Source organism: Falco biarmicus, chromosome 10, assembly GCF_023638135.1.
Source record: "Falco biarmicus isolate bFalBia1 chromosome 10, bFalBia1.pri, whole genome shotgun sequence".
Lineage (NCBI taxonomy): Eukaryota > Metazoa > Chordata > Aves > Falconiformes > Falconidae > Falco > Falco biarmicus.
The window spans coordinates 19803622-19828548 of record NC_079297.1 but is presented as its reverse complement, the minus strand read 5'-3'; the positions used below and the strand labels follow the sequence as shown (position 1 = coordinate 19828548).

Below are 24927 nucleotides of genomic sequence, written 5' to 3'. Positions count from 1 at the left end.
CGTGCCGTGCCGCTGCGCCCGGGGGAACGGCCTGGCCGCGCGCCGCTCCCGCCTCTCCGCGGCCGCGCAGGGCGCTCCGCAGCCATGCAGCGGCGGAAGGTGGACAACCGCATTCGGGTGCTGATCGAGAACGGGGTGGCGGAGCGGCAGCGGGCCCTCTTCGTGGTGGTCGGCGACCGCGGGAAGGACCAGGTAACGCTGCCCCGGGGGGCCGGGGCCGAGCCGAGCCTGGGAAGGGTCGGTCTGTAGTGCCCGGTACCGGGTTTCCCTCAGCGAAGCGGGCTTTACCAGCCTCGGCCTGCCTGAGGTAACGCCGCCGGGCGGGAGCGCGGAGGGGCGCTGGGGGTGGTTTAGGGGACTTCGTCCTTAAACATCTGAGAAGCTCACGAATGTTAAATACAAGCGAGTACAGGCAAATCAGGATATTTTTTAAAAAACGGGGCAAAAGATAATTAATTTTGTGGCTAGCAGGAGCTTTTTGCCGATCTCAGTTGCGTTGTAAGACGTTACGGATTTGCGCTCGAGCTGTGTTTTATGTACTGAGTCACCTCACAGATGTCACCACGCTAGAACCTGGACTGGACCTACTTGGTAACGTTTGGAAGAAATTAGTCACTAGACTAATTTTCCTTGAGACCCTATACATCTGTTTTTTGAGTGGAAAGGGGGAGAAAAGCACAGCAAAACAGTGCTATTTTATTCAGTTAGCTCCAGTTCCTGGGGAAATAAAATAAACTAGTTGTGAAAAAACTTGGAACATAGTGAGTTGATCAGGTGGTGGTGGAAGAAGGTTGTTGTTAATTTACTGCTGAAGTGAGAGGTGGGTTCTGGTGGGACATACCCTGTGTCTGCTTGTGTTCAGTGTTTTCACCAATGAGTTGGATTCCAAAGCAGCCGGTGTGCTCACTGAATGTGCAGGCTGCAGAGCAGTGAGGTGGGTGGCCGGACTCACTAGAGGATTAAAATTCCAAGTTAAATCTTGTTACATTATAGAAGTCTGAAATTGTGCGAGATTTATACTGAGACAATTCCTAGGAACTTTATTTAGCCTGGAATAATTGGCTTTTTTTTTGTGCAGTTGTTAGTGGTTCTCTCAAAGAAGAGTACTGAGGAAATCATAGGTGTAATTCAGTGTCTTTAATGTCACGCAGCCCCGGAGAAGGCACAGACACACAGGTCTGTGTAAAAAGCAATTTAACCTTCACATGTCAAGGGATCCTTCTGTTTGGCACAGGATTGCTTGATAGAAAACACAGCTGTGACATCAAGAATTGAAAAATATTTTACTCTTCAATTTTAGCCTGTGAGTACAGCTGTTCATGAATGTTTCTGTGTTTTGGCAGGTGGTTATACTTCATCACATGTTGTCTAAAGCAACTGTAAAGGCTAGACCCTCTGTCCTATGGTGTTACAAAAAGGAGTTAGGCTTTAGCAGGTAAGATACCTCATGTCTCATGCTGCAGTCGCTGCTCTGTGTGAAGCAAAAGCTCTGTGATGGGTCTGCCGAGCGTAGGTTGCCTGATTTGGTTGTAAGGAGAAACAACACAAGTTCTTGGAGGAGCTACAGGGAGTTTGGCCTTCCAGAACTAAAATTTGGCTTCTGTAATACAGTTGACACCAGCACTAGGTAATTCTGGCTTCTTCCTACGACTCTAATGCTAATTCTGTTGTCCTGAGCCAGTCTCCCTCACCTTTCTAACCTCAAAAGACCAAAACACTTAATTTCTCAGAGTTTTGGCCTCAGTAGTGAATAGGACTGAATGCAGGTTAAGCATTAGAATTCCTTCATTTTGAAGAAGTGTTTAAAATTTTAACAGTCTGCACACAAAGTCAGGAAGGAAGCATTAACCTGAAACTGCGTGATTCTAACCAAGTGGTTTCTTGCAAAACCTGCTGGTTTTGTGTGATATCCGCTGCTTTGGGCTGAAGGTGCATGGGACTGTATCATGAGAGCAATAATTGTGATCCACAAGTTTTTTTCCTTGGTGGCTGAGCTCTGACTTCCAATTAGATTTGAGTGTAGGCCTGAATGCGCTTTTCTCAAAATTTTTTCTAAGAAAACTTATGTATGGATTTTGTTCTCCAGCCACCGGAAGAAGAGGATGAGACAACTACAGAAGAAGATTAAAAGTGGAACTTTAAACATCAAGGACGATGATCCTTTTGAGTTATTTATAGCAGCCACAAACATTCGCTACTGCTACTACAATGAAACTCATAAGATTCTTGGTAACACTTTTGGCATGTGTGTACTTCAGGTAAGGAGGAAGGAAACTTTTGACTTAAAAAGGGCATTGCACTATTATCCATTGGTTTCAGTTGAAATGCTGCAGGAATGGTATTTGTTGCTTCTGCTATTTCAATTATGGTGGACTTAAGTATATTTTACAAGTTTTGGGAGGGTGAGCTAGCCTTGCTAGTAGAATTTTAATGGGATATTGTTTAATGCCAGTGTTAAGTGTGAATTAAACTTTGAGAAATAATGTTTTTGGGCTTTCTTTTCCTTTTAATTGGTGCTAGTTGCCCTGATAAACTCTAGGCAACTGAAATTTTATGTATTTCCTAGGATTTTGAAGCCTTGACTCCAAACCTGCTAGCTAGAACTGTTGAAACAGTAGAAGGTGGTGGAATTGTGGTGATTCTCTTGAGAACTATGAACTCACTGAAGCAGCTCTATACAATGACCATGGTATGTTCAATGTAACGCGTCTGGTTTATTTAAGCAGGTACATCGTGGTGATGCTAAGTGATTATTTTTTGCTTTTGTTATGGGCCATGATCTTCCTTCCATCTTTCCTGCTCCTTCATTCGTCTATGATTGAATGTCTTATGCTTAGGCATTTCTGCCAACCTCTGTGTCTTGAAATGCTGTTAGGTTACAAGGGAGAAACACCTGTCATTCACAAATTTAACTATCTTCTTTTCTTTGACAGTAGTTTTGGAAAGTATTTGTGCTGTCCGATCATGTAGTAGAGAGTTAAGTAAAAAAATAGGCCTTTTGAGTGTTTTGTGACCTTTTGCTGGGTGAGATCAGCTTCACAACTACTGTATATTTCTAGATACGAACTATTCATGCTGAAGATACTTAACACCTCGAGCAGGAACTGTTTCCATTAGTAATAATTCCAGTAGGTGAGTTAAGTGATAGACTTTTGTTAGCATCCCTGAAGAGTTTGAAATGTTCTGTGCCTGACAAAGTTGATCATCAAGTCAGGCAAGAATAAGTAAGACCATTGTGAAAAGTACTGGTAGGAGAAGTACATTTTTAACAAGTATTTAGAAAATATGGCTATTTCACAACAAACAGAAAACCTCTCTGGGATGCAGTGTTGATGGAGAGGGAGACTGTCATCCACAAGAGTGGAAAAGAAGGTGGATTGTCCCATTAGTAATAATCTTGTAAATATCACTGCTGTTGCTTTTCCAGATTGAGTTTTATTTTTCATTTCAGGATGTACACTCTAGATACAGAACAGAAGCACACCAGGATGTGGTAGGAAGGTTTAATGAGAGGTAAGTTGTTAAGTGTGTAAAGAATCTAGGCTGTATGCCCAAGAAAAGCATCTGGAACAATGTTGTGTATTCATATCAGGAAAGCATCCTACAGGTTTGCGTTAGAATAGGGCTTCTCAGCTGCTTCAGTGAAGTTCTCATGTGCTGTTCTGGAAATGAATACAGTTTGTTGTTGGAGGAATTGTATCCAAAATTTTGGCATATGTTACAAGGGATATATGCAGATAGGCCCGAATTTGTAAACTGTTCCAAGTCCCTTGAAATTTCCTGTAGAAACATGTGCCCCAGATGCACCAAAGTTTAGATGCTTATTGTGCTACTGTAAAACATAAAACTGCTTTGTGTGGGGTATTCTCTGTGGGTTTATAAGTGCCTTGTAAAGGTGTTTTCTTTGCTTTTGTTGTATAGAATAAGCAGTGTGTGAGCCCTAGCTCGCACCTTAGGAAAATTGCAGAAATCATTCTTTAGTATGCACTTGGTTATGTGATGTCAGGAATTAGAAGGATGAGCAAGCTGGCACTGACTGCAGTCTTTAGAGGTCAGCACTTGTCACAATTGCTGTGGATTCACAGCTTACACCTTTACGCAGCTACCTCCTGCTAAAATGTTCTCTTGGTAGATCCCCTTTAGTTACCAGGATGTCTCCAAAGAGAGAACGCTAAGTGGATACATGTTTTCTGTAGGTGATCCTGATTGTATGGTAAGAATCATACTGCCAGTTATGTGAACTTGTCATGGCTCAGCTGTAATTGGCTGTAATTGTGTAGATACTATGTCTGGGTTTAGAAAAGAGATTAACTACCAACATGCAGTTGTGTTGCTAGTGTTTTTATTGAGCTATCTTTGCTTGACTGCTCAGGTTCATTCTGTCTCTGGCCTCATGCAAGAATTGCATCGTGATTGATGATCAACTGAACATCTTGCCCATCTCCAGTCACGTTGCAAACATCACGCCTGTTCCACCACAGTCGCAGGTCAGTAAGCAATGTCAGCTGCTTTTCCTTGGGAGAAATTGGTCTGAGTTGGCCACAGTGTATTAAAGATTTTTTAAAAAAGGAAGCTTTCCTTTCACCCTGATTTATATCAAACGGTGGTCTTGCAGAAAGAAAATAGAATATTCTGCAAAAATTATACCTGGTATGGCTGAAGCATGGGAAACTGTCTTTTCTTTCCTGCCTGTTTTTTTCTTTTTTGTCACAGCTTTTTTTTTCGTTCTTGCCTGTATTTATTAATTTTGCTGTGTTGCTCCTTAGCATAGCAAGGTGGAGCTTAATTGCTGTGGTTGCTGTTTCAGAAGTGCCTAGAGAAATTTCAAGCTGACGGACAGTTGGGACAAGACAAATAAAAAGAGCTTTCAGTGGTTGGAGGGTGGGAAAACACTTTGGAAATAAGTATATTACAAGCTCAGGAGACAGCTGATACCTGGAACAGTTTCTGAGTTACGCATGCCACATCTTGAGAAACATTCACTGAATATAAGCCAGATACACAGTTTGCACTGTTAGAAATGTGTCCCTTTATCACTTTCAGTTGTAGACTGAAGTAAAATGACACCAGTTTTAAATAGAAATCTTTAAGCTTTTGAACTGTTTTGTGTGGCCTAAGAAATAACAACATAGGTTCTGTCGGAGATGGTGAAAATTTTTAACAGAGCGCGGATTTTAAAAAACAAAAGAACCCGCCTTAGCATTATAACAGCAGTGACGGTAGCACTAATGCTTATCTGTTGGATAAGACTTATCTGTTGGATAGACTGATGCCCTTGGAATTTTAAGGAAAATCAGAATTCATTCCCATTTAAAATCAGTTGCTTTTGTGTCCAAGTTTATTGTTTGGCTTTGAAAATCTTGATACTAGTCTGAAAACTGATCTATCGCTGTTGCAGTATTTGTTTCCCCCATGTGGCAATTTGTGCACCTCATATGAGAAGTATAACAAAGATCATAAAATTCTGGTACAGCCTGAAGACTGAAAAATAATTAAATCCTTCAGAAGATCTGTCCATGGTCTCTTTTTCCTCGCAATGCCATTTTCCAGTTACCATGTACTGAAAAATCCTTTCTTTTTTTCCTCTAAGCTTGGGGAAGCCAGGATACCCACCTCCTGTGTAACCGTTCTCCTGAGGAAATGTAAAAATGTAAAATTGAAGTGTTAAGTATCTGTTTGTCCATTTAAATTTTTCTGTTTCTAGGGAGTATATTCAACTTACGGTAATATTTCCTTTCAGTTACCTTTTTCTGCCTGACAAAAGATACCAGAAGACATCACAAAAGTATAATTGTGCCGAAGTGTCCTTTACTAATCCTGTTACGGTAAATCCTGTGCTTACAGGAAGATAGCGTTCGGCCGCAGGACTTGGAGCTGAAAGAACTGAAGGAGAGCTTGCAGGATACACAACCTGTAGGAGTTTTGGTGGATGGCTGTAAAACCCTGGATCAGGTTGGTGTGGTGGCTAAATTTGGGATACTCTGTGCATGACTGGCCACCTTAGGTATTGAGGTTTGTGCCTGATCTTGCATTAATCAAATGTGAGTGTGAACAGTGATGGGTGTGGTCTGAATTTCCTTGAAAATCTGCTTGGACGTGGTAGCTCAACAAGAGTACCAGTGATTTTCTTCATGAAGTTCGTAAGTGGAAGGACTAGAATGGAGACGGGAAGCTGATCTGGAGAAGTCTACATTTAAAAAGATGATGAGTGCTTAGGGTTTGAAATAAGCAGGAAATTTAACCTCAAGTTTCTGTTCAGTTCGGTTCTGAATCGAAGTTGAAAATCCATATAATGTTTTAATATGTTTTAATAATGTTTTAATAATTCCTGCCTCCCTTTACACTTTTTTTTACTTCAGTTTGAGAATCACTGACTAGTCCAAATGAAGGCCCTGTTGCAGTTGTCTTTTCTATTTTGGAGTATCCACTGAGAAGTTGCAGTTCAGCCTGGTGGCTCCCAGAGCTGTGCACTGCTTAAGTCCTTTTATAGTAGGTCTTCTCACTGCCCAGACATGTTTGTCTTCCCCCTCTGAGAGCAGCATGCCTCTTCCCATCTTGCTGAATATACTCTGTGGTCAGTGGCATGGAGGTAGTAATTGAGGATTGCTGTACTGATTGTTGATCTGTATTTCGACCTGGACAAATTCAAGAGCTCAATGGGCCAAAATTACCACTTCTTGCACATTAGTTGTCTGGGTTCTGATGTTCAGCTCTCCCATCTTGTCTTTTTCTTCCTCCTTCCTATTTTAGGAAGGAAGACGTGTGCTGGTGGTAACTCTTAAGTAATGCTGAAAGCAGTTTAAACACAGCTGACTTATTTTCTGGTTTTTTTCCTGATCATCAGGCAAAAGCAGTTCTAAAATTTATTGAGGCCATTTCTGAGAAGACTCTACAGAGCACTGTGGCATTAACAGCAGCCAGGGGACGTGGTAAATCTGCTGCCTTGGGACTGGCTATTGCTGGAGCAGTAGCTTTTGGGTGAGTGATCCCCCAGTTTCGTAGGCTTTATTTGCATCCATGCATTTGAAAAAAAAAAAAAGAAAATGACAGGATCAGAATATATTTGTAATTTCCAGTCCTACATCCTTCCTTTTTATTCTTCTTACGTCTTTTGATTGCTGCATACATTGACATTCAAATTTTTCTATTTTAAAGTAATAAGAAAACCTCCCTCTTTAAAAATCAAAATAATCACACTTAAATTGAGGTAAGTGTCTAAACGACTCTGCTGTCTTTTTGTTATTAGGTAGAATCAACCCCTCAGATAAAGAAAACATTCCATTTAGTATGTATATGTAAAATTTGTTGTTAAACTCTTGTTTTATTTTTCTGTGCAGTTACTCCAATATCTTTGTTACATCTCCAAGCCCTGATAACCTTCATACTCTCTTTGAGTTCATATTTAAAGGCTTTGATGCACTGCAGTATCAGGTAAGGAGGGCAGACTATTTTATAATACTTTTACAGTGTTCCTGTATAAGAGGGGATTTACATCTTATCTGTGATTTTTGTTTACTTATATTAGCTACCAACCTTTTCAGTAATGATCTGCAAAAATGAGTCAATTTTGTTTCCTTATTTTTAAGTTGAGTAAATCACGTTCTTTGTGAAATAGTTTTTAACATAAGGAAATAATTTCTAAGTTCTCAGGCCTCTGAAGCTTTTGTTACAAGAGTTTTTAACTAGAATCTGAAATAACAGTGTACTTTTAGTGAGCTTATTTTGATGATAATGGTAAATGATATTTTTTCTTAGATCTTGGCTTGTTCATACTGTTTACAATGTTTTCTTTCAGGAACATCTGGACTATGAGATTGTTCAGTCTTTAAATCCGGAGTTTAACAAGGCTGTTGTCAGAGTGAATGTGTTCAAGGAGCATAGACAGACCATTCAGGTAACTGGCCTCTTCTGCATTCTTGCATTTCTACTTTTTATTCCTGACTGTTGGCTTTACTGATGCTGTAGTTGTTTTGATTTCAGCATGTTAATTTTATGTGGTGTGTAACTGTCCTGATTGATTTTGCTTTAAGGCAGACCTTTTCTTCTGGTAACTTTCACAAAATATCTTGTTTCTTTCTGTGAATAACTTGTAGATCACAAAGCTCCCTTGGTAATTGCTTGTGGGTTTCTTCTTTCTCCTACAAAAGCAAAGGAGGCTGAAAGAAATAGTGAAGGAAGAGCATATGTTTCTAGTGATTACATTTCCTTTACTTTCATGATCTCTGCAGATAAATTTGTTTGGAAATGTGCAAAACAAGATGCATGACCCAGTCCTTGCTAGGGTAACATGAACCCTCTCTCAGCTGCTTGTTTTCATGTCTCAGTCTCTGGCTTGATGGTCATGGCGAAGAGGGACAGCAAACAGCTTTTCAGGGCTCCAGCTTTGCCAACTCTGACACTTCCGTTTTGACAATGACGGTCTCCTCTCATTCCTTGCAGTACATACACCCTGCTGATTCTGTGAAACTGGGTCAAGCTGAACTTGTTGTGATTGATGAAGCTGCTGCCATTCCTCTACCGCTGGTGAAAAACCTGCTAGGCCCTTATCTTGTTTTCATGGCTTCTACAATCAACGGGTAAGGCTTGAGCAGCAGCTGTCTACCTGGGAAAGCAGTTGTGCAAGTGCCAGTGGACTATTCTTATCTCCAGTCCTTTTTTTATTACACGTTATTGTATCAGGTCACACTAATTCTTGATCTGCCATGGAACTGCTCCTTAAAATAATCAAGGGTCGGTATTTGAACTTGCTGCTTTCCTTTGATTCCACTGTGGATTCATTAAGTGTTTGACTTGCACCTTTTCTGTTCTGCTACAAGGAGCAAGTACGTAAACAGGATTCTTCAGTTTGTTAGGAGGGGGAAAAACCTTCCAATGTGGTGAGATTAAGAAAGTGTCAGAGCAGGCTGCCCTGTCCTACACACAAGAACATCAAAAGGCAGCGATTCTCACAGGTGGCTGCGCCCCTCACAGGCCTCAGAGTGGCACACAGCTCTGGACGGCAGCGTAGTTCTGTGCTGGAGCTTTCCCATGGCTCAGGATTGCTGTTTTGTTATTTGCTTCAGACTTTTGTCTTCTGCTTTGCAGGTATGAGGGTACTGGTCGATCACTATCTCTGAAGCTCATTCAGCAGCTCCGTCAACAGAGTGCACAAACCCAAGTCACCATGACAGCAGAGAACAAATCTACAGCTACGGCTAAACTCGCCACAGGTACCCTGTTGTATTCTGGACTGCGGTATATGAGCATGACCTCTGGTGCTGCTGATGGGCAAGCCCTGTGGGTATCCCCTGTGTCCTTGTACTTTGCAGCTAGCTGTAGGAAGGTAGTGGTATGGAAAAACGAAGGAGCTCTTGTCTGTTTTCCTCATGATTTTCAGATACAAAGCCTTTAAGGGGTGAAAGCTATGCAAGTAATGATTTTCTAATCTCCTGGGAGCCCTTCAGAGGAGACTGATTCTGTTGAGTTCTTCGCTAGCTGTAATTTCCAACACCAGATGTTCTTTTCTGAAATCTGTTTGCAGCTCGTACATTGCATGAAATCTCCCTCCATGAGTCAATTCGATATGCTCCTGGTGACCCAGTTGAAAAGTGGCTAAATGATCTGCTGTGTTTGGACTGTCTTAACATCACCAGAATTATTTCTGGCTGCCCACTGCCTGAGACTTGTGACCTGTATCCTTACTCGGATGTTGTGCTCTGATTGAAATATATTGCTTTCAGGTGAAGGAGACTTTTTTTTCAAGCTGGTTTATAGTGGGTTCTCCAGCTAACATGTTACCTCAGTACATGATCTTTTGGCAAGTCTATTAAGACCACACTCCTGGAATTAAGCTTTTACCACTGCCTTGTAAGACCGGTGACGTCTCTTACCTGAACGTTACCAAACTCCAGTTTTACTGCAGAGGCAATCCTAAGGAAGAGTTGGATGTAGGGAAGGTCTTGCTGGAATTATGAAAGGTTTAGCTTTACAGATGAAGGGTGTGAAAGCTATGAATGCTGCCCAAAGTTATTCAGTCTTGTAGGTGAACTGTAGAGTCTTAAGAGCACAAGCCAGCATGTAGTCCAAGGCTGTACCAAGATACTACTCCTAGACCAACAAGGAGCTTTTTCCTTGTTTCCTTAACCCCTGCGGTTAGATACTACGTAAATAGAGACACGCTTTTTTGTTACCACAGAGCATCAGAAGTTTTTCTGCAGAGACTGATGGCCCTCTACGTGGCTTCACACTACAAGGTAAAGTTTGTGTAACTTGTATCAAAATTTCAGCTAGGAATTTTGTGGAGGGAGCAGTGCTTGTTATGGCAGCCTGATTGAATTGGCCTAATTGAGGTTTCTGAATAGCTTCAGTTGCTTCTTGTTGTATACAGATCTGTATTCACCTTTCTCTTGAGAAGATCTCTGCCTTGGTCTTGACTGAATATACTCGTTTACAGATATCTGGAATATTTTTGTCTTGAGAAATTCCGGAGACTGAATTCTAGATGAGCCTACAAGTTTGTCAGAACAGTATCATTGATGAACCTCTTTTGCAGTTCTCTTTACCATATTCTAGTAGCCTCAGGTTAACCAAAAGAGTAGTACCGTTGCACTACTGAAAAGAGTAGTCATTCATCTCAAGGTTTCAAGACCGTGGATGACTAGTAGATGTGAGTGGTGAAGTCTGTAAGTACTGAGTACTAAAAATCTGACACTTTAAAAAAATATTTGAGGTTTGGTAGATGAAGAGGTAAGTAGCAATATAAAAACAGACAGTTCAGTTCCATACATATTAGAGCAGGAGGTTTCACTTGAGAAAAACACATGCTGTCTGGTAGTATAACAGCCATGATCTGGCCTGCGAGCTTTTTCATCCATCAGTATTGTACTAGTTTCAATTTTCTTACTAGCCCTAAATTCAGAAAATGGAGGATTGTTTAGAAGTCAGCTACTAACATTACACTGGAATTTAAAGCTCTTCTCATGGAATAATTCTTTAACTTTCTGGTATGTGTTTACCCTCCAGAACTCACCCAATGACCTCCAGATGCTATCTGATGCACCTGCCCATCATCTTTTTTGCCTTTTGCCACCTGTTCCACCTACCCAGAATTCATTACCAGAAGTACTCGCTGTTGTTCAGGTAAGAGAGCAGCGTGGATCTATGAAGTGAACTGTTCAGTAATGAAGCAGTACACTGCTGTGAGACAGTATACTGTACTATACTTACTTCCTTAAGAACACAGATTCGTAATTACCTGTGTTCGATGTAGCTAGTTAAATCTACTGTTTCTTAAAAGGAAAAGTCCCCATTTACATGAAAAATATATGACAAAGTCAAATACTGGTGGGACAAGCTTTTGTGTTTGCTGTTTATGGGCTACAGAAAATGCATAGAGCACTTTCTATGCTTAATCTCTTCAGGCTTGTGTTGCACCATAGTTAATGCCTACTGCGCCAGGTGCACCTGGTTGGTGTGCTGGTGTGGTTTTTGAGATGGGGCTTTTAGGGGTAGAGCCTGTTTGTTGGCACATACATGTCTGTTCATCTGCAGAGCAGGGATCACATGAAATGTTGATACTTCATAAGGACTCATGGGTATGAGTTTTGATTCTGCTGTAGTGGAGCGACTGTAGGAGAAAACAGTTTTTCTCCATTAATGGCCTTTTACCTTCTCTGGCAGGTGTGCATGGAAGGAGAGATCTCTCGCCAGTCTATCATGAACAGCCTTTCTAGGGGAAAGAAAGCTTCTGGTGATCTTATTCCCTGGACCATTTCAGAGCAGGTGAATAATTTGGCTGTGTACTCACACCCAAGATACATTTCAGAACTATTTCTTATTTCTAGACTACCCATCTGTGTTCTTTAAGTTGACTTTTGTCTCTTACGCAGTTCCAGGATCCAGACTTCGGGGGCCTCTCTGGTGGGCGTGTTGTTCGTATTGCAGTTCATCCGGATTACCAGGGGGTAAAGTATTTTGAAACCCAGTTGTGAATAGTCAGCAGTGGTACCATGAGGATGGCTGTACAGGCAGAATGTAGTAACTGGGCAAATGTTTCAGTTGCTCCAGTTTTTAGTGTTTTAAGCTTGGGGACTAAGCCTGTGGTGGTAACAGAATGAGGTCAGATGCCACAGCAGGCTGGGGGGCATTGCTTTCCTATGGGTGGGAAGCAAACCAGTGCTCCTGTCGTTGCTAGACAGTAAACTGTCATTAGTAGGCAGCATTGTAGCATGCCAGCATCCCAAGCAGCAATATACAATCAAGATCCAGTGATATTTACTGTGAGATTACCAGATGTTCACAACTGATGTTTGGCATTTTTGGAGAGCCACAATTAAGCACCAAGAATTATTACACAGTCCTAAACTACCAGCTGGGCTCTTGTGATTTCAGACAGCCAGGTTCTGTTGTGTCCTTTTCCATAGAGCTGCTGTGTAGCAAAGAAAATGCATTTTTGTACTGACTGAGAGATCTTTGCCCTGATGATTGTTAATGGCTTTGTAAGGGGAGAATGTTGTTGTCCTGTCTTAAAAACTAGATACGTCTTTTTGTTTGAGGTGTGTTGTTCCTACTCCACAGATGGGCTATGGCAGCAGAGCTCTGACTTTACTGCAGATGTACTATGAAGGCAAATTCCTATCTTTTGAAGAAAACACAATTCAAAAGCCAAAAGAAATTGCAACTGTAAGCAGTGAGGTATGGAGCTCAGTACATTTTTTGTGTTTTCTGTTGTGCTAAGCTGTTCTTCACTGTAAGTCTCGATAATGATTTCTCTGTAAGGTGGAAATATTCATATTTATTTTTTATACAGAATAGGAGATTTAATTTGCAGATTTCTGTGAGGATTGCTACTAACTCATTTCCGCTTTCTTTTTCAGACTGTGAGTTTGTTAGAGGAGGTTGTGACACCTCGGAGAGACTTGCCTCCTTTACTTCTCAAACTGACTGAGAGACAAGCCGAAAGCCTGGACTATCTAGGGGTATCTTATGGCCTAACACCAAGATTACTCAAGTAAGACATTATTCTATTTGCTAGTTACATCCAGTGCAAAAATATAACTAACTATGTAAACTACATATATTATAATTATATATATATATTAAAAAAAACAATGTACTGTACAGATATAGATGCAGATATTTTAGCCCTTGGGTATTCTCTTTATCTCTGTGTGTTTCACTTGGTTTCTAAAAGTGGGACAGCTCTAAGCCCACTTCTCCAGTAAGACCTTTGCTTGATGACCAGTAGGGCTGATCCTAAGTGCATCCTTCAGTGTAGTGTTTTCTCAAACTGCTTCTGAGGGCAAACTCATTCCCTTCTTGGTTGTCTCTGTGACCCTTCTAAACAGTTAACTAGCTGTAATTGCTCAGTTTTTCCAGACTAGAGAAGTAAGAACAGCCTGTAATTAGCAGGGAGAAGTTAAATACTACATCCTGTGACCTGTAGAAGCTTGAGCTGCTGCTGACTTCAAAGCTGGTTGTTAGTTTCTGGACTAATGTAAATGTTTTTCACCAGCAGCTGCAGCTGCTTCTTGCTCTTCTTAGCATGGAGGAACTGAGGTACTGCAGTAGTAAAGAATGTATTAATTTTTCTTAAGTTTTAGCTCCACCTTGCAACACTGTTTTATATAAACCCATATAATTTTATAATAAATACAAACTTTTTTAATATTACCAAATGATATAAAATATCTAGGTTTCTGAGACTTTCTTAGCCATAGCGTGGGAAGTTGTGAATCCATAGTTTGGGAGAGTTTCAAAATAATGCAGAATTCTTGCGGTTGGTAGCCTAAAGGCAAAGCAATCATTAATCACCTAAAACCTTGGTTCCTTGCTGGCCTTCCCCCACTTACAGAGAACCTAGGGTGCTGTACAAGCCCATGAAATGAGACTGAGTTCCATAGAAGAAGGAAGAGTGGTGGAGGCCAGTTTATGACTGACCTAGTCAGGACAGTGTTAGGTAGCTATGTGGGATTTGGCTTTTCAGATACAGGGACTGTAGCCTCTTCTGTTCTGCCGAAGGCAAGCAGGCTGAACAGTTCATGCCAAAATGTGATGGTGAATTGTTTAGCTGTGCCGGAGAGCATCAGAACTTAATGTTTATTGTGAAATAGTCTTAATCTTTACAAATTATAAAGCAAATGGTTCAGATGTCTTAATTTATTTGAACGATCACTCTCAGGACACAGGGGGAGAATAAAGTGTTTCACTACTTTAGTTGTTAGTTATTTGACTGTTAGCTGTGGTGGGATAGATAAAAAAAAAAAAAGGGATTAATAGTGGGATGGGGAGAGGCTGGGGTACACATGTAGGGCTTCTTGCTGAAATCTGCAACATCCCGTGCAGCTGCTGAGTAGTCATCCCATGTCCTGTGGAGGGAGGTTGCCAGTGACAGTTGCTCTGGGGCTTAGCTTCATTCTTTTGTCTGGGATGCCGTATGTTTGGTCTCAGCAGGTCTTTTTATACGAGTCCTCCTTTTGCTGGGCACAATGACTTGTGGGATCAGTTCACAACCGAGATACAAGAAGGAACAGGAGGGTGGAAAGGGATGCCAGTGGGATTTTGCTGATCTGTCCTGGGATTCTCTCTGGTCCACAAGTGACTATTTGAAACCTGGAAGTTGCCAGGGAAAATCATCATTCATTGAAGAAGAGCAGAGTCTGTGAAGTGAACTGTAAATCCTCATCCCCTCCCCAGGGCAACCCTTAGGAGCCTGTGATGATATTGATCTAAACCTGTCTGCCTGGTTTTAAGGGAGGCCTTGGAAGCCTGTCAAACACAATAGCTCTCATCTGTCAGTCTTTGAAAATTTGTTCATTTTTGATACCATAATCATAATTTTTCACTCCTCTAAGTTAGAACCTCAGTCAGTTTGATTGCTGTTACTACTTTCTGTCAGTGTCCATTTTCATTAGTTGGTGGGGTATCTCTCAGACTTTTGCTTATTCAACAGTTGTTCCTGTGTGGTAGATAGACTGCATTTAACCACAAGTTGTAGAACCAAGAGCTCCGTAATTCTTAGTGCATTTTCTCTTTTCCCTTACCCCAGGTTTTGGAAACGTGCTGGATTTGTGCCAGTTTATCTAAGGCAGACACCAGTAAGTAGCATACTGCTTCTGAATGAAATCCAGGCCTATTGAAATCACTGGGCATCTTTCCATTAGCTTCTGTGAGATGTGATTTGGGCAAGAAAGTTTTCTGAGGCTACATTTGGGGTTTGTTTTATGTTCGTTTTTGTTCTTTGGGCCTATAGTTAACTAAAGGAATAAAGTTTCAGGGTTGTGAATGTGGTCTTTAAGTAGTTTGCACCTAAAAAGTTAGAGCAAAGGCGCAGCTTTTGAGGGTTATTAACGTGGTTATTGGTAAAATGTGCAAGCGGCCCTTGAACTGACTGCTTTTGTTTTTCCAGGTGTTTACAAAAAATAGCACTAGCAGTTACAGTACTTTTGAGGAGAATAATTTGTTTGTCCCATGTCACTGCATTTTTCCTTTGTCTTTCTGGCTCTGCGCTGTACCTGGAATTTGCAATACTGGTGACTGCTGGGTTACCTCAGTAAGCCAAAATCCCTCAGCACTGGGATGTACCAAATTCTAGAAGTTTGTAGGTTTTACATTAGGTAGTGGTGATCAGTAGCAGTTGATACATGCATTGTTGTTGTTGATTTAGAAGACCTTTGCCTTCTTCAGTTGAGCACAGAGTGCAAAAGATTCATGGGGGTGATGGGAAGTATATCTTATTTATTAGAATGACCTGACTGGTGAGCATTCGTGCATCATGCTGAAGATGCTGAACGAAGAGGACATGGAACAGGAGCCTTGGCTTACTGCCTTCTGGAAAGGTAACTTTGATTTTGCTAATGCTAGAAGAATCTTCCAATATATTTATTCTAGAGGTCCACAGGAATAATTTATTTTATCATCTTGTCCTATAGATTTTAGAAGGCGGTTCCTTTCTCTGCTTTCCTACCAGTTCAGCACATTTTCTCCCTCGTTGGCATTGAATATTCTACAGAACAAAAATATCAAACAGCAGCCACAACCACGTGAGTACCTTGGCTCACAATGCTCAGTTAGATTGCCATTTAAAATCTATGTATATGTTTATCAGAGCTCTCAAATACATGCATTATATGATACCTCTTATAAAGTGCCATGAATTGCTCTTGGTCACTTACTGTGTTTTGTTCCTATTATCCAGAAATATGCTTGTATTTCTAAGTAAATGCTAAGAGGAGGATATTTTCTGCCACTGAAAATGGGTAGTGGTGTTTTTTCGTGTTTTTTTTCCTTGCTTTTTTGATCGAAGATTTAAGTAATCCAAAATTAGAGGACTCCTGACTCTTAACAGCTGAATGCATGACAAAACATGGATAGATACTGACACCTGACAAATCCAGTATGGAATTAAAAGGGAAGCCTTGAATCGCAAGGGTCAGTAGGCAGAGGAGCTTGCTTGGGATCTTAGGAGGAATGTTGTCATCAGAAATTTGGAAATTGGAATGTGATGTCTTTCTAAGAGAGAGTCTTTTGTTCAACTGCATGTTGTTTGGCTCAGTCCAGCACTTGCTAGGGGAAGCACACAGGCAGTATAAAAAAAGGGGTCAGACAAGACAGTTTTAACAGTCACTTCTGGCTTAAAAGCAAATTGCTGTTTTCTCAGTATGCCAGCCAGAGGGGAGTCCTCTTGAGAGAACTGGGTAATCTGTGTCTTGTGGGTTTTTAGTATCTGCCTTGGTGAAAGAGTTTTGGTTGCTGCCACAAGGGAACAAAGTTCTTTACCACCAAAACCAGTGTAGTTAAAAGACTGGGCAAATGGTGTTTCTCAACCCTTGCCGTTTCTAGTCTGTCTGGCATCTTTAAGTTGATATCCTGGTCTGTTTTGACAGTTGCAGTTTTTCATATGGACGTATGTCTGTCTGAAAAGACTTTGAATAACCCAGCCAGTCTGAGTAGCGGTGTTGTACCTAGTGTGTTGAATGCTGAAGTGTATAGGGAACTGAACCTGTGGGGTAGCACAGGTTCTTGGCCTTTACTCAATGATATGAAAAAGAATGTGTTAAAAACGAAGATCCTGGATAGCTATGAAGAACAGTCTTGACATTGTTGTCTTTTTATTGTACCCATCAGCCATCAGCCGTGCTGAACTGGAATCGGTTTTCATCCCGTATGACCTGAAGAGATTAGAGATGTACTCTCGCAACATGGTGGACTATCATCTCATCATGGATATGGTACCTGCCATTGCCAGGATGTTTTTTCTCAATCAGTTGGGTGATATCACTCTCTCTGCTGCACAGTCGGTATGTATCACTGTGAGAACAAGCCATGCTTCACCTCTCTTTGTGTATATATATATTTGGAATAGTTTCCTGTTTCATATCATCTTTAAAGAGTCTTCAGTTCAGTTAATTGCTTCTTTTGTAGTCCTTTTCATAATTTCTCCATTTTGTAGTGTTCTTCTGACTTTAGCTGTACTTCAGGAGAAAGATACTTGTCTCTTCTAAGTACAGAATGGCACTTGCCAGCTACAGAGTAATTTAGGGGTATTCCACTGCCTCCAAGCCAAGCTTTGTGTTTTCTGTAAAAGCCTCTGTAACAGAAATACATGTCGTTCCCTCAGGCACTTTTTCTAGGGATTGGCCTACAGCATAAATCTCTGGACCAACTGGAAAAGGAGCTGGAACTGCCCAGCAGTCAGTTGATGGGCCTTTTCAACAGAATCATCCGCAAAGTAGTCCAGGTAATAACATCATGACAAGCTTTGATTTAGTTATTCTGGACCAAAGTGTAATTCCAATACTGAGGCTGGCACTAATGGAAAGCTGATTCAGAACTGCGTTTCTTGAGCATGTCCCCAGTAACTGACTATAAACTTCTTTGTGAGATGGGAAAATCCCCGGTGGAAAAAGCAGGTATTTATGGCATTGATTTGTATAGTGTTTTCCCAAATAACAGTGCTTGTCTTAAGGTTTGAAAAGTTGAAATATCCCAACCAAAATGCTGAGCGTACGACCCATACTGCCAGCTTAGCCTAAGCCATTTGTTTATGATCGTTTACTGCACTGGTGGCATCTCAACTTTGCTTGAAAAAAACCTTTTCCAATGTCATTTAGAGGTAGACTTCAAGTCCAATGAAATAATTGGAAAGTTTTGGATCTAGTTTTCTTTCTCCCTAATATCTGTGATAAAGGGAATAACATGATGAGTTATCAAAGGGTGAGATGGACAGAATGCTTGCCCACTGCTTGCAATTGCTCGCTGAGCCTGGGGCCTCTAGTTCTCAAGGTTCAGGGTACGGTAGCAAAGCTTCTGGTGTAGGTTGTTCATTGGAGAGGTGATTTGCTCAGCAGAACACCCTTATAATTATTTTGAAGACAATAACATACAAAAAAAACCCCTCATCTTTTAGCTGCCGACATTAACCAAATGATGCTGTATTAATAAAGTATGTTGTAACCAATGAGATCTCTACATTTATGCGAGTGACATTGGGTGCTGACTGATTTTAGTTTTATACTTTTTGTAAAAGCTGTATATAATTCTGTCTTCAGGAAGCAGCCTTGAGCTTTTTATTTCAGTCTGATGGAAAGCATGCATTTGAAATAAACAACTGCCTGATAATATTTGCAAGTTTAAAAGAGTTTCTTGGGGACAGACAGAATTTCTTACTTATGTATAAGAAATAACCTGGAAGAAGCATCAGCAAATCTTATGTGTGTTGGCTTGCTTCATTTTCAGTTGTTCAATACAGTCCAGGAAAAAGCTGTGGAGGAGCAGATGGTGGCAACAAAGGATATTGTAATGGAGCCAACACTGAAATCTTTACATGACGATTTGGTAATTACAAACTCTCTTCTTAATACGTACGTAAACACTTCATGGAGTTCCCTTGAGTGTAGAAGCCTTGTAATCTAAATTTTCTTGGATGGAAAGAATTCCACATCACATCTGTCACTATATGGTGGTTAAAACCTGACAGCTTTGCATTATGTCCTTGTGGATATGCTTTGTATAGATTTTTTTCAGAATCTACTGAGATGTTCTTGGAGTTACATATTACAAGTATTTGTATACAAATAACATAAAAATGCAACTATATAAAAGAAGTTTTTCAGGATGATGTGTTACTTGCTTTAGGAGATATACATCTCTTGCTGTGGGAAAGGCATTTTCTTTCCATAATGTGGTCACTTTTGCACTTAGACCTTAATGCATCTGTTTTGCTGTCGTGTTACAGGAAGAAGCCGCAAAGGAATTCCAAGAAAAGCACAAGCAAGAAGTGGGGAAGCTGAAGGGCATGGACCTTACACAGTAAGAATTCATCTGTATGAGTCTCGGCTCCAGATTTTCCCTGCAACGTTCAAATGCCGGGTCACTAGTGCATCTTGCTGAGACTTGTGCACAAGGCTGTAGTTGCATTATTACAATCTCAAACCATCAATAAATGAGAAATAGCAACGGGTATTTTCAACAGCGGCCAGGTAGGGTAAGCATGTGCTGCTGTGCTGATGAAAACTTTGGGTATTGTGTGCCTGACAGCCAGTATCTTAGTCTTCATCAGCTCCGTTAGCCAATCTGCTTTGTTTCACACTCAAAACATTCTTTCCAGTATGAATTAAATTAAGCAACAACTTACGTTCAAGGCCGTTCACCTCTTTACCTCAGTACATTAATTCATTGCCTGAGAAGTGTGTCATACTCCCAAGCACGAACTTACTGACTTCAGTTTTTTTTCTGCTGGCATTTTGAACAGAAAGCAGGAGGTTGTGAGTTAGCAGATCACAGCTGATCAGCAGTGAGATCTGTCTGTGGAACTGTAGAACTGAATTGTTGCTAGAGCTGGGGCTGGCTCGTCATTACGGTACTGCAGACAGATGATGTTCTGCAAACAGGAGTGCTGGATCAGTCCTCAGCTCTGTCCCGGTGCCTCTGGTATGAGCTTGAGCGCATTCTTCTTGTATGTCTGTTCTCTTTTGTCACTGAAATGGTAAATTATTCATGGCAGTAGCTCCTACTATGTGTCAATCTTTATCCTGGCTGTGTACAGTATGTGTATTATACATATATAAGTTATATAGTTCTATAATACAGAGTAATAAAGTAAGCTGCCTGGCTGTGGCGTGTTTCTAATTTTACAGTTTCCCATGTTTCTAGAAAGAGTCATTAGTTTCCTCAAACCAGGATACCCAGGTCCTGTTGTCTACTATCCAGCTTAGCTGTGTGTGCAGCCCAAGTGAAAATAGTACCTGGTTAATTTTAATATTCTCTTCTGTAACAAAAAAAACCCCAAACCAACAGAATAAGAACGACCAACCAGAGCTTCTTTCTTTAACTACAGTGTGCACGGATGCCTTTTAACTTCAGTAGAGCTGGACAATTTGTAGGATATATTGAGTTGCTGAACCAGCAATTTACTTGAAGTGTCAGCAGATTTCTCTTTTTCTGGACCAAAAAGTGTTACACATGCCGCTGATTCTCTGCTTTCTCTCTCTCCTCCTCCCAATTTTTGTCTTGTAAAACCTATTTACTATGCTGACATCCTAGAAAAGTTGTTTGGTTTGGCTCTAGATTAATATCTGTTAAATCTGAGGAAAGGAGTAAAAGCTTCTGAGTCTTTGATTGTCTTACGTGAAGAAAGGACAAAAACAGGTGTGATCTGAAGTGACTTGCAAGTCAGTCACATTAGGAAAACAATTAACCAGAATTTTTAAAAAGCTTTAATCCCATTTTTAAGCATTGATAGTGTTACATGCCTGTTTGTCATTTTGGACTGTGTTGTCTTTTTTTTCCACCCATAAATAGGTTTTGTTCTCTTCCATGAGGAGAGAGACAAAAATCTATTTTGAACACTTTTCAATACAGGTTATAGAAAACTAATAGAAGAGACAGAGCTGTTCGATTTGAAAAGGCTTTATCCAGTGTTGTTCAGCCTTGTACGAACAAAGGCTAGTCTATTCTGAATCTCTTAAGAACTTGAGACTGAGAGCAACCACTCAATTTTACTACATGACTGCTTTGCCTGGTTAAATTTGTATATAATCTACAGGGTACTTGAACACACAGGCGAGGGGCACAGAATATGAGCTTGTTTGAATCGCGATTGTGGTCTTAATTTCTCTTTTCAAAAGCAAGCTGCAGGTATTTGTTTTTTCCCAGATTGATGCAGAAAAATTGTACCGCTCAAGCTTACTGCTGGTCTAAGAGCAGCTGCTAATTTAGCTGACATTCCATTATAAGCCATTGCTTTTCGCATCCTCTTCCTTTACCACCATAACCATCCTTCTCTTTTTTGGAGGGAGCAAAAAGAAAAATAAAAACTCAAGCTTTTATAAAGAAATTTATATAATGAGGGTGTATCTTTTAAGAAATCTAGATGGCAAAGTATAGACCACTACTATGGAAAGTATAATTTTTGTGGCACTATTTTTTGCTTTCGTAACAGGTGTACTGTACTCAGCACACTGCTTTTCAGATGAGAGGCTCTCGTAGAACAGTTTTGTGATGTTTACAATAGAGGCTCCTGAGAGAACTTCATTCGACACTACCCAGCTTTGGATGGGGACAATTGTTGGTTGCTATTGACCTAGTTTGGACTGAGTCTGCTGACAGAGTCGTGACAAACTATTGTATCCCTTTGCCACTCTAGTTTTTTATGTATTTCCAAATACTGATTTGGTTGGGTGCTGACACAGAGGCTTTGTTTGTAGAGTAATGTGCACCTGACAATGTAATCACCTTTTTTTTTTTTTTTTTTTACTTTGGGCTAGTGATTTTACTTGGATTTTCCTTTACCTTTTTCACTTAGATATATTATCCGGGGTGACGATGAAGAATGGAATGAGGTGCTGAGCAAAGCAGGACAGAACGCTTCCGTCGTCAGTTTGAAAAGGTTAAGGAAGTTGAAATACTCCACAGAGGTCTTTCTGGTCTTTCCTGCTGGCTTCATTATAAAGCGTTTCAAAAGGGTGAAGTGAAGAGTTAAATGCAGATAAAATGAACTTGGCAGCCTTGATAGATTTTCAGTTTTTCTGGAGAAACCTGAGCGCTCTGCCGGCGACTCAGTGGTTCCTCTAACAGCAAGGCTGCTGCTGTGAATTCTGTGTTGCTTTAGAGTGTAGTCCTGTCTTCGTGTAACTTAGTTGCTTATTTTAACTTTTTTCTGTTGACATGGATAAGTCTTGATCCTGATCATGCACAGAAATTGGTACTATTTCTCTCTTGGGCCACTTTTAAAGGAGGAACTCATTCCATATAACTGCCCCATTTGCTTTGGGAGCTGACGCTGGGTGGGAGCCTGTGATAGTCCCATTGGAGAAAATGCAAATTCAGGGAAGAAGAATTCTTTCAAATGTGAGCTGCAGCCTGCAAAATACCGAGTCTGTGTTTCTGCAATTCCTTTTCATCCATCTTCTTTGTTCTACCTTGCTCAGCATGGAGTCTTTCCTCATCTTTTCCTTGGGGATTTATAGTTAAGACTCGCCTGCTTGCGTATTTCCCCTTCCTGGGGTGTCTGACAGCTGAAACAATTATGTGATCTCTGTTCCACCCTTTGTATATTCATGGGGGTTTTTTTCATGAATGCTGAAAGCTGTGAGTTCTCAGAAGCCTTACGGGAATGAGAGGGTCTTGTCAGTGCTTATAGAGGTTGGAGCTCAGTCATGTTTGCTCTAGTCAGAATCTAGTGCAGGAACAAAATTGTATACTTAAAACTGTTGGTGGTAATATTTTTTTCTAGGTACTCTAAAGTCCAGATGCCCTGCATAATTTGCCTTTAGGACACGACGGGCTAAAATCAAGAGCTTAAGGGATATAAATTGGGTTAGAGAATCTGAAGACACTAGAAAATCTAGGTCATATTCTTGTCTGTGCTTTCTTTAGCACCAGTTTAAATGACCCAAGACATTGGAAGTGTTTTCTCCCAACCACATTTCTGTGTAGACCCTCGCCCCTCTTTTACAACAGAAATTCCCCAGCCGGTTGGGAATCTGGTGTATTTTTAACAGATATTTTGTTCCTGTTTCCCAGTGAGAAGAAGAGAAAATTAGAAACAGCAAGAGGACCCAAGCAACAGAAGAAATTTAAGAAGACTAAGGATACAAAGCAGAAGTGGAAGAAATGACTTTAAAGCTAATCAGTGAACTTGAATTAACAAGTGATGGGTCTGTACTTACGAAGTACTATTCTTTAAATCAAAAGACTTTTTTAGGGGGGGTGGGAGCTGGAGGGAAGGAAAAGCTGTAGAGGCTTTTTTAAAGTGTTTGTATTATGGGAAGTACAATGACACTGCCAGGGGACAGTCTATGAAGATTTTTTATGAAATGTGACCGCAGAGCTTGAGCGAGGCACAGTGCAGCACGCTGGGATGTTATGGGGGTGCTTCAGCAGCTACAGTTTCCATTCAGAGAGGACAGATCAATCTGTAAACTTTCCCACATCTTAATGGTTGGTGTCTTTATTAAAAAGAGAGTTTGGACAACAAAGGATAGAAACGTGTTAGGCTTTGGTATGTGACTACGTTTTAGCCTTGCAGCACATGCTGACGTATGCAGCTCCTGGTTCAGTACAACTACTGCTCCTTTGTAGCTCGAGGGAGTTCTCGGCATGAACAGCAACTGACGTTTTATTTGGGGCCGGCTATTCAGTGAGCACTAACCACGTGGCCAATTCAGGCTCATGATTCGGTCCTTGCTCACAGGAGTTCAGGGTATACAATGAACACTTCTATTTTGGAAGGTAGTCTATAGTTCCTACTTACTGTGCTCCTCAAGCAGCTGCAATAAAGGCTGCTCTTTTGCATTCACACTTGCTTGCAAGGTCTCAGACTTCCCATAGCTCAGTAATTTACATTTCCTAGTTCTCAGGCAGGGTAGCACGATGAACAGGTGCTGGGGAAGCTGCTTTGGCCGTTCTGTCTCCCTGCTACCTGCTGACCTAGAGCTGCTGCCTGGCTTTGGTGGGAAGTTTTGTGTGAAGGTTGCCAGGGAATCAGCACTGTCAGACCGGGACCTGGTCTTGGTGACCTGTGTGGGCTCGGGAGCCAGCTGAGCAGGCAGGCCACCGAGCTCCCCAGCTCTGCTGCTCGGTAGTCCCTGCTCGGGAGTAACTAGGAGCCAGTCTGGAGCTGAGGCTGTCTGGGGCTACTGCCTGTCGGGCTCCACAGGCTTCAAAACCGGGGCACACCTTTGTCACAGACTGTCCTTGTCCCGTACCCCAGCGCCCTGCTGCATTGTCCTGATGTTCTGGCTTTGGACCTTAGAGGTTTGGAACAGAAAGACTTACCAACAGCTGATACACATGACATTTACTTGGCAGATCTCACAGCTCCTTTTCACGGAAAATCCTTGAAGAAACAGTTTCTTCCTAGGTAAAGACAGTATTTCTTCTCTGGGAGGCTGGTTTGCGAAGCATCTCCTACACAAGGGCCTTGCACGGCACAGCCTGTCTGTGCCCTTGGTTAGCAAGCCACTGTGAGACAGTGGCAACAGCCCATCCCCCTCGCTGGGAGCAGCTGAGCCCTGAGAAGGGAGACCTGCAGCTGCAGCCCTTAAAGGCTTGATGAGGGGCCCCGTTATCACCCAGCTGTGCAGAGGAGCAGCCCTGGCAGCCTGCAGGGATGAGGTGGTGGCTAGCTGACCTGAACTGGCTCCAAGGAAGTTGTGAAAGCAGGCATGGAGAGCAGGAAGTGTCCAGGCTCTTCACAGCTGCCCAGGAACTCCTCAAAAGAAAAGGTGAGTGTGAATTCTCTTTGATTTTGCCGTTATTGTTAAAAATTGAGTAAGAAGTGCTCTTGCTGGGGGAGAAGTGGAGAGCTACGACCCCTTGCTTTGGGGGACAATCTGCTGGACGCTCTGTTGTCTGGGTGTTTTCTGTGCCTGACTTGGTCCTGAGAGACAAAGGACCAAGGTCTACCGCAGGGGGGCTGGTGCTGGAGCCCTTCTGGGGGACGCGCCC

The 24927-nt window shown here is 41.5% G+C and overlaps 1 protein-coding gene across 1 annotated transcript; it reads left to right on the top strand.

Annotated features, from left to right (window-relative positions):
* Positions 1–23456, top strand: NAT10 (N-acetyltransferase 10). Its single transcript, XM_056353161.1, has 28 exons — positions 1–192; positions 1344–1435; positions 2087–2258; positions 2567–2689; positions 3452–3513; positions 4373–4487; positions 5845–5952; positions 6845–6978; positions 7338–7431; positions 7796–7894; positions 8440–8576; positions 9085–9209; positions 9521–9671; positions 10136–10232; positions 11002–11118; positions 11659–11760; positions 11868–11942; positions 12556–12672; positions 12855–12988; positions 15026–15074; positions 15722–15815; positions 15909–16019; positions 17104–17276; positions 17597–17716; positions 18715–18813; positions 19214–19287; positions 21782–21865; positions 23002–23456. Exons 1-28 carry the CDS (start codon positions 85–87, stop codon positions 23093–23095), a joined length of 3060 nt encoding a protein of 1019 aa, XP_056209136.1. The 5' UTR covers positions 1–84; the 3' UTR covers positions 23096–23456.
* Positions 23457–24927: the final 1471 nt, after the last annotated feature.

Excerpts from the sequence above, each read along its gene's own strand:
- NAT10 (XM_056353161.1), top strand. The coding sequence starts at position 85 with ATGCAGCGGCGGAAGGTGGACAACCGCATTCGGGTGCTGATCGAGAAC. Across the intron at positions 11,119-11,658 it reads AAGTACTCGCTGTTGTTCAG|GTGTGCATGGAAGGAGAGAT; the intron begins GTAAGAGAGCAG and ends CTTCTCTGGCAG. Across the intron at positions 11,943-12,555 it reads TTCATCCGGATTACCAGGGG|ATGGGCTATGGCAGCAGAGC; the intron begins GTAAAGTATTTT and ends CCTACTCCACAG.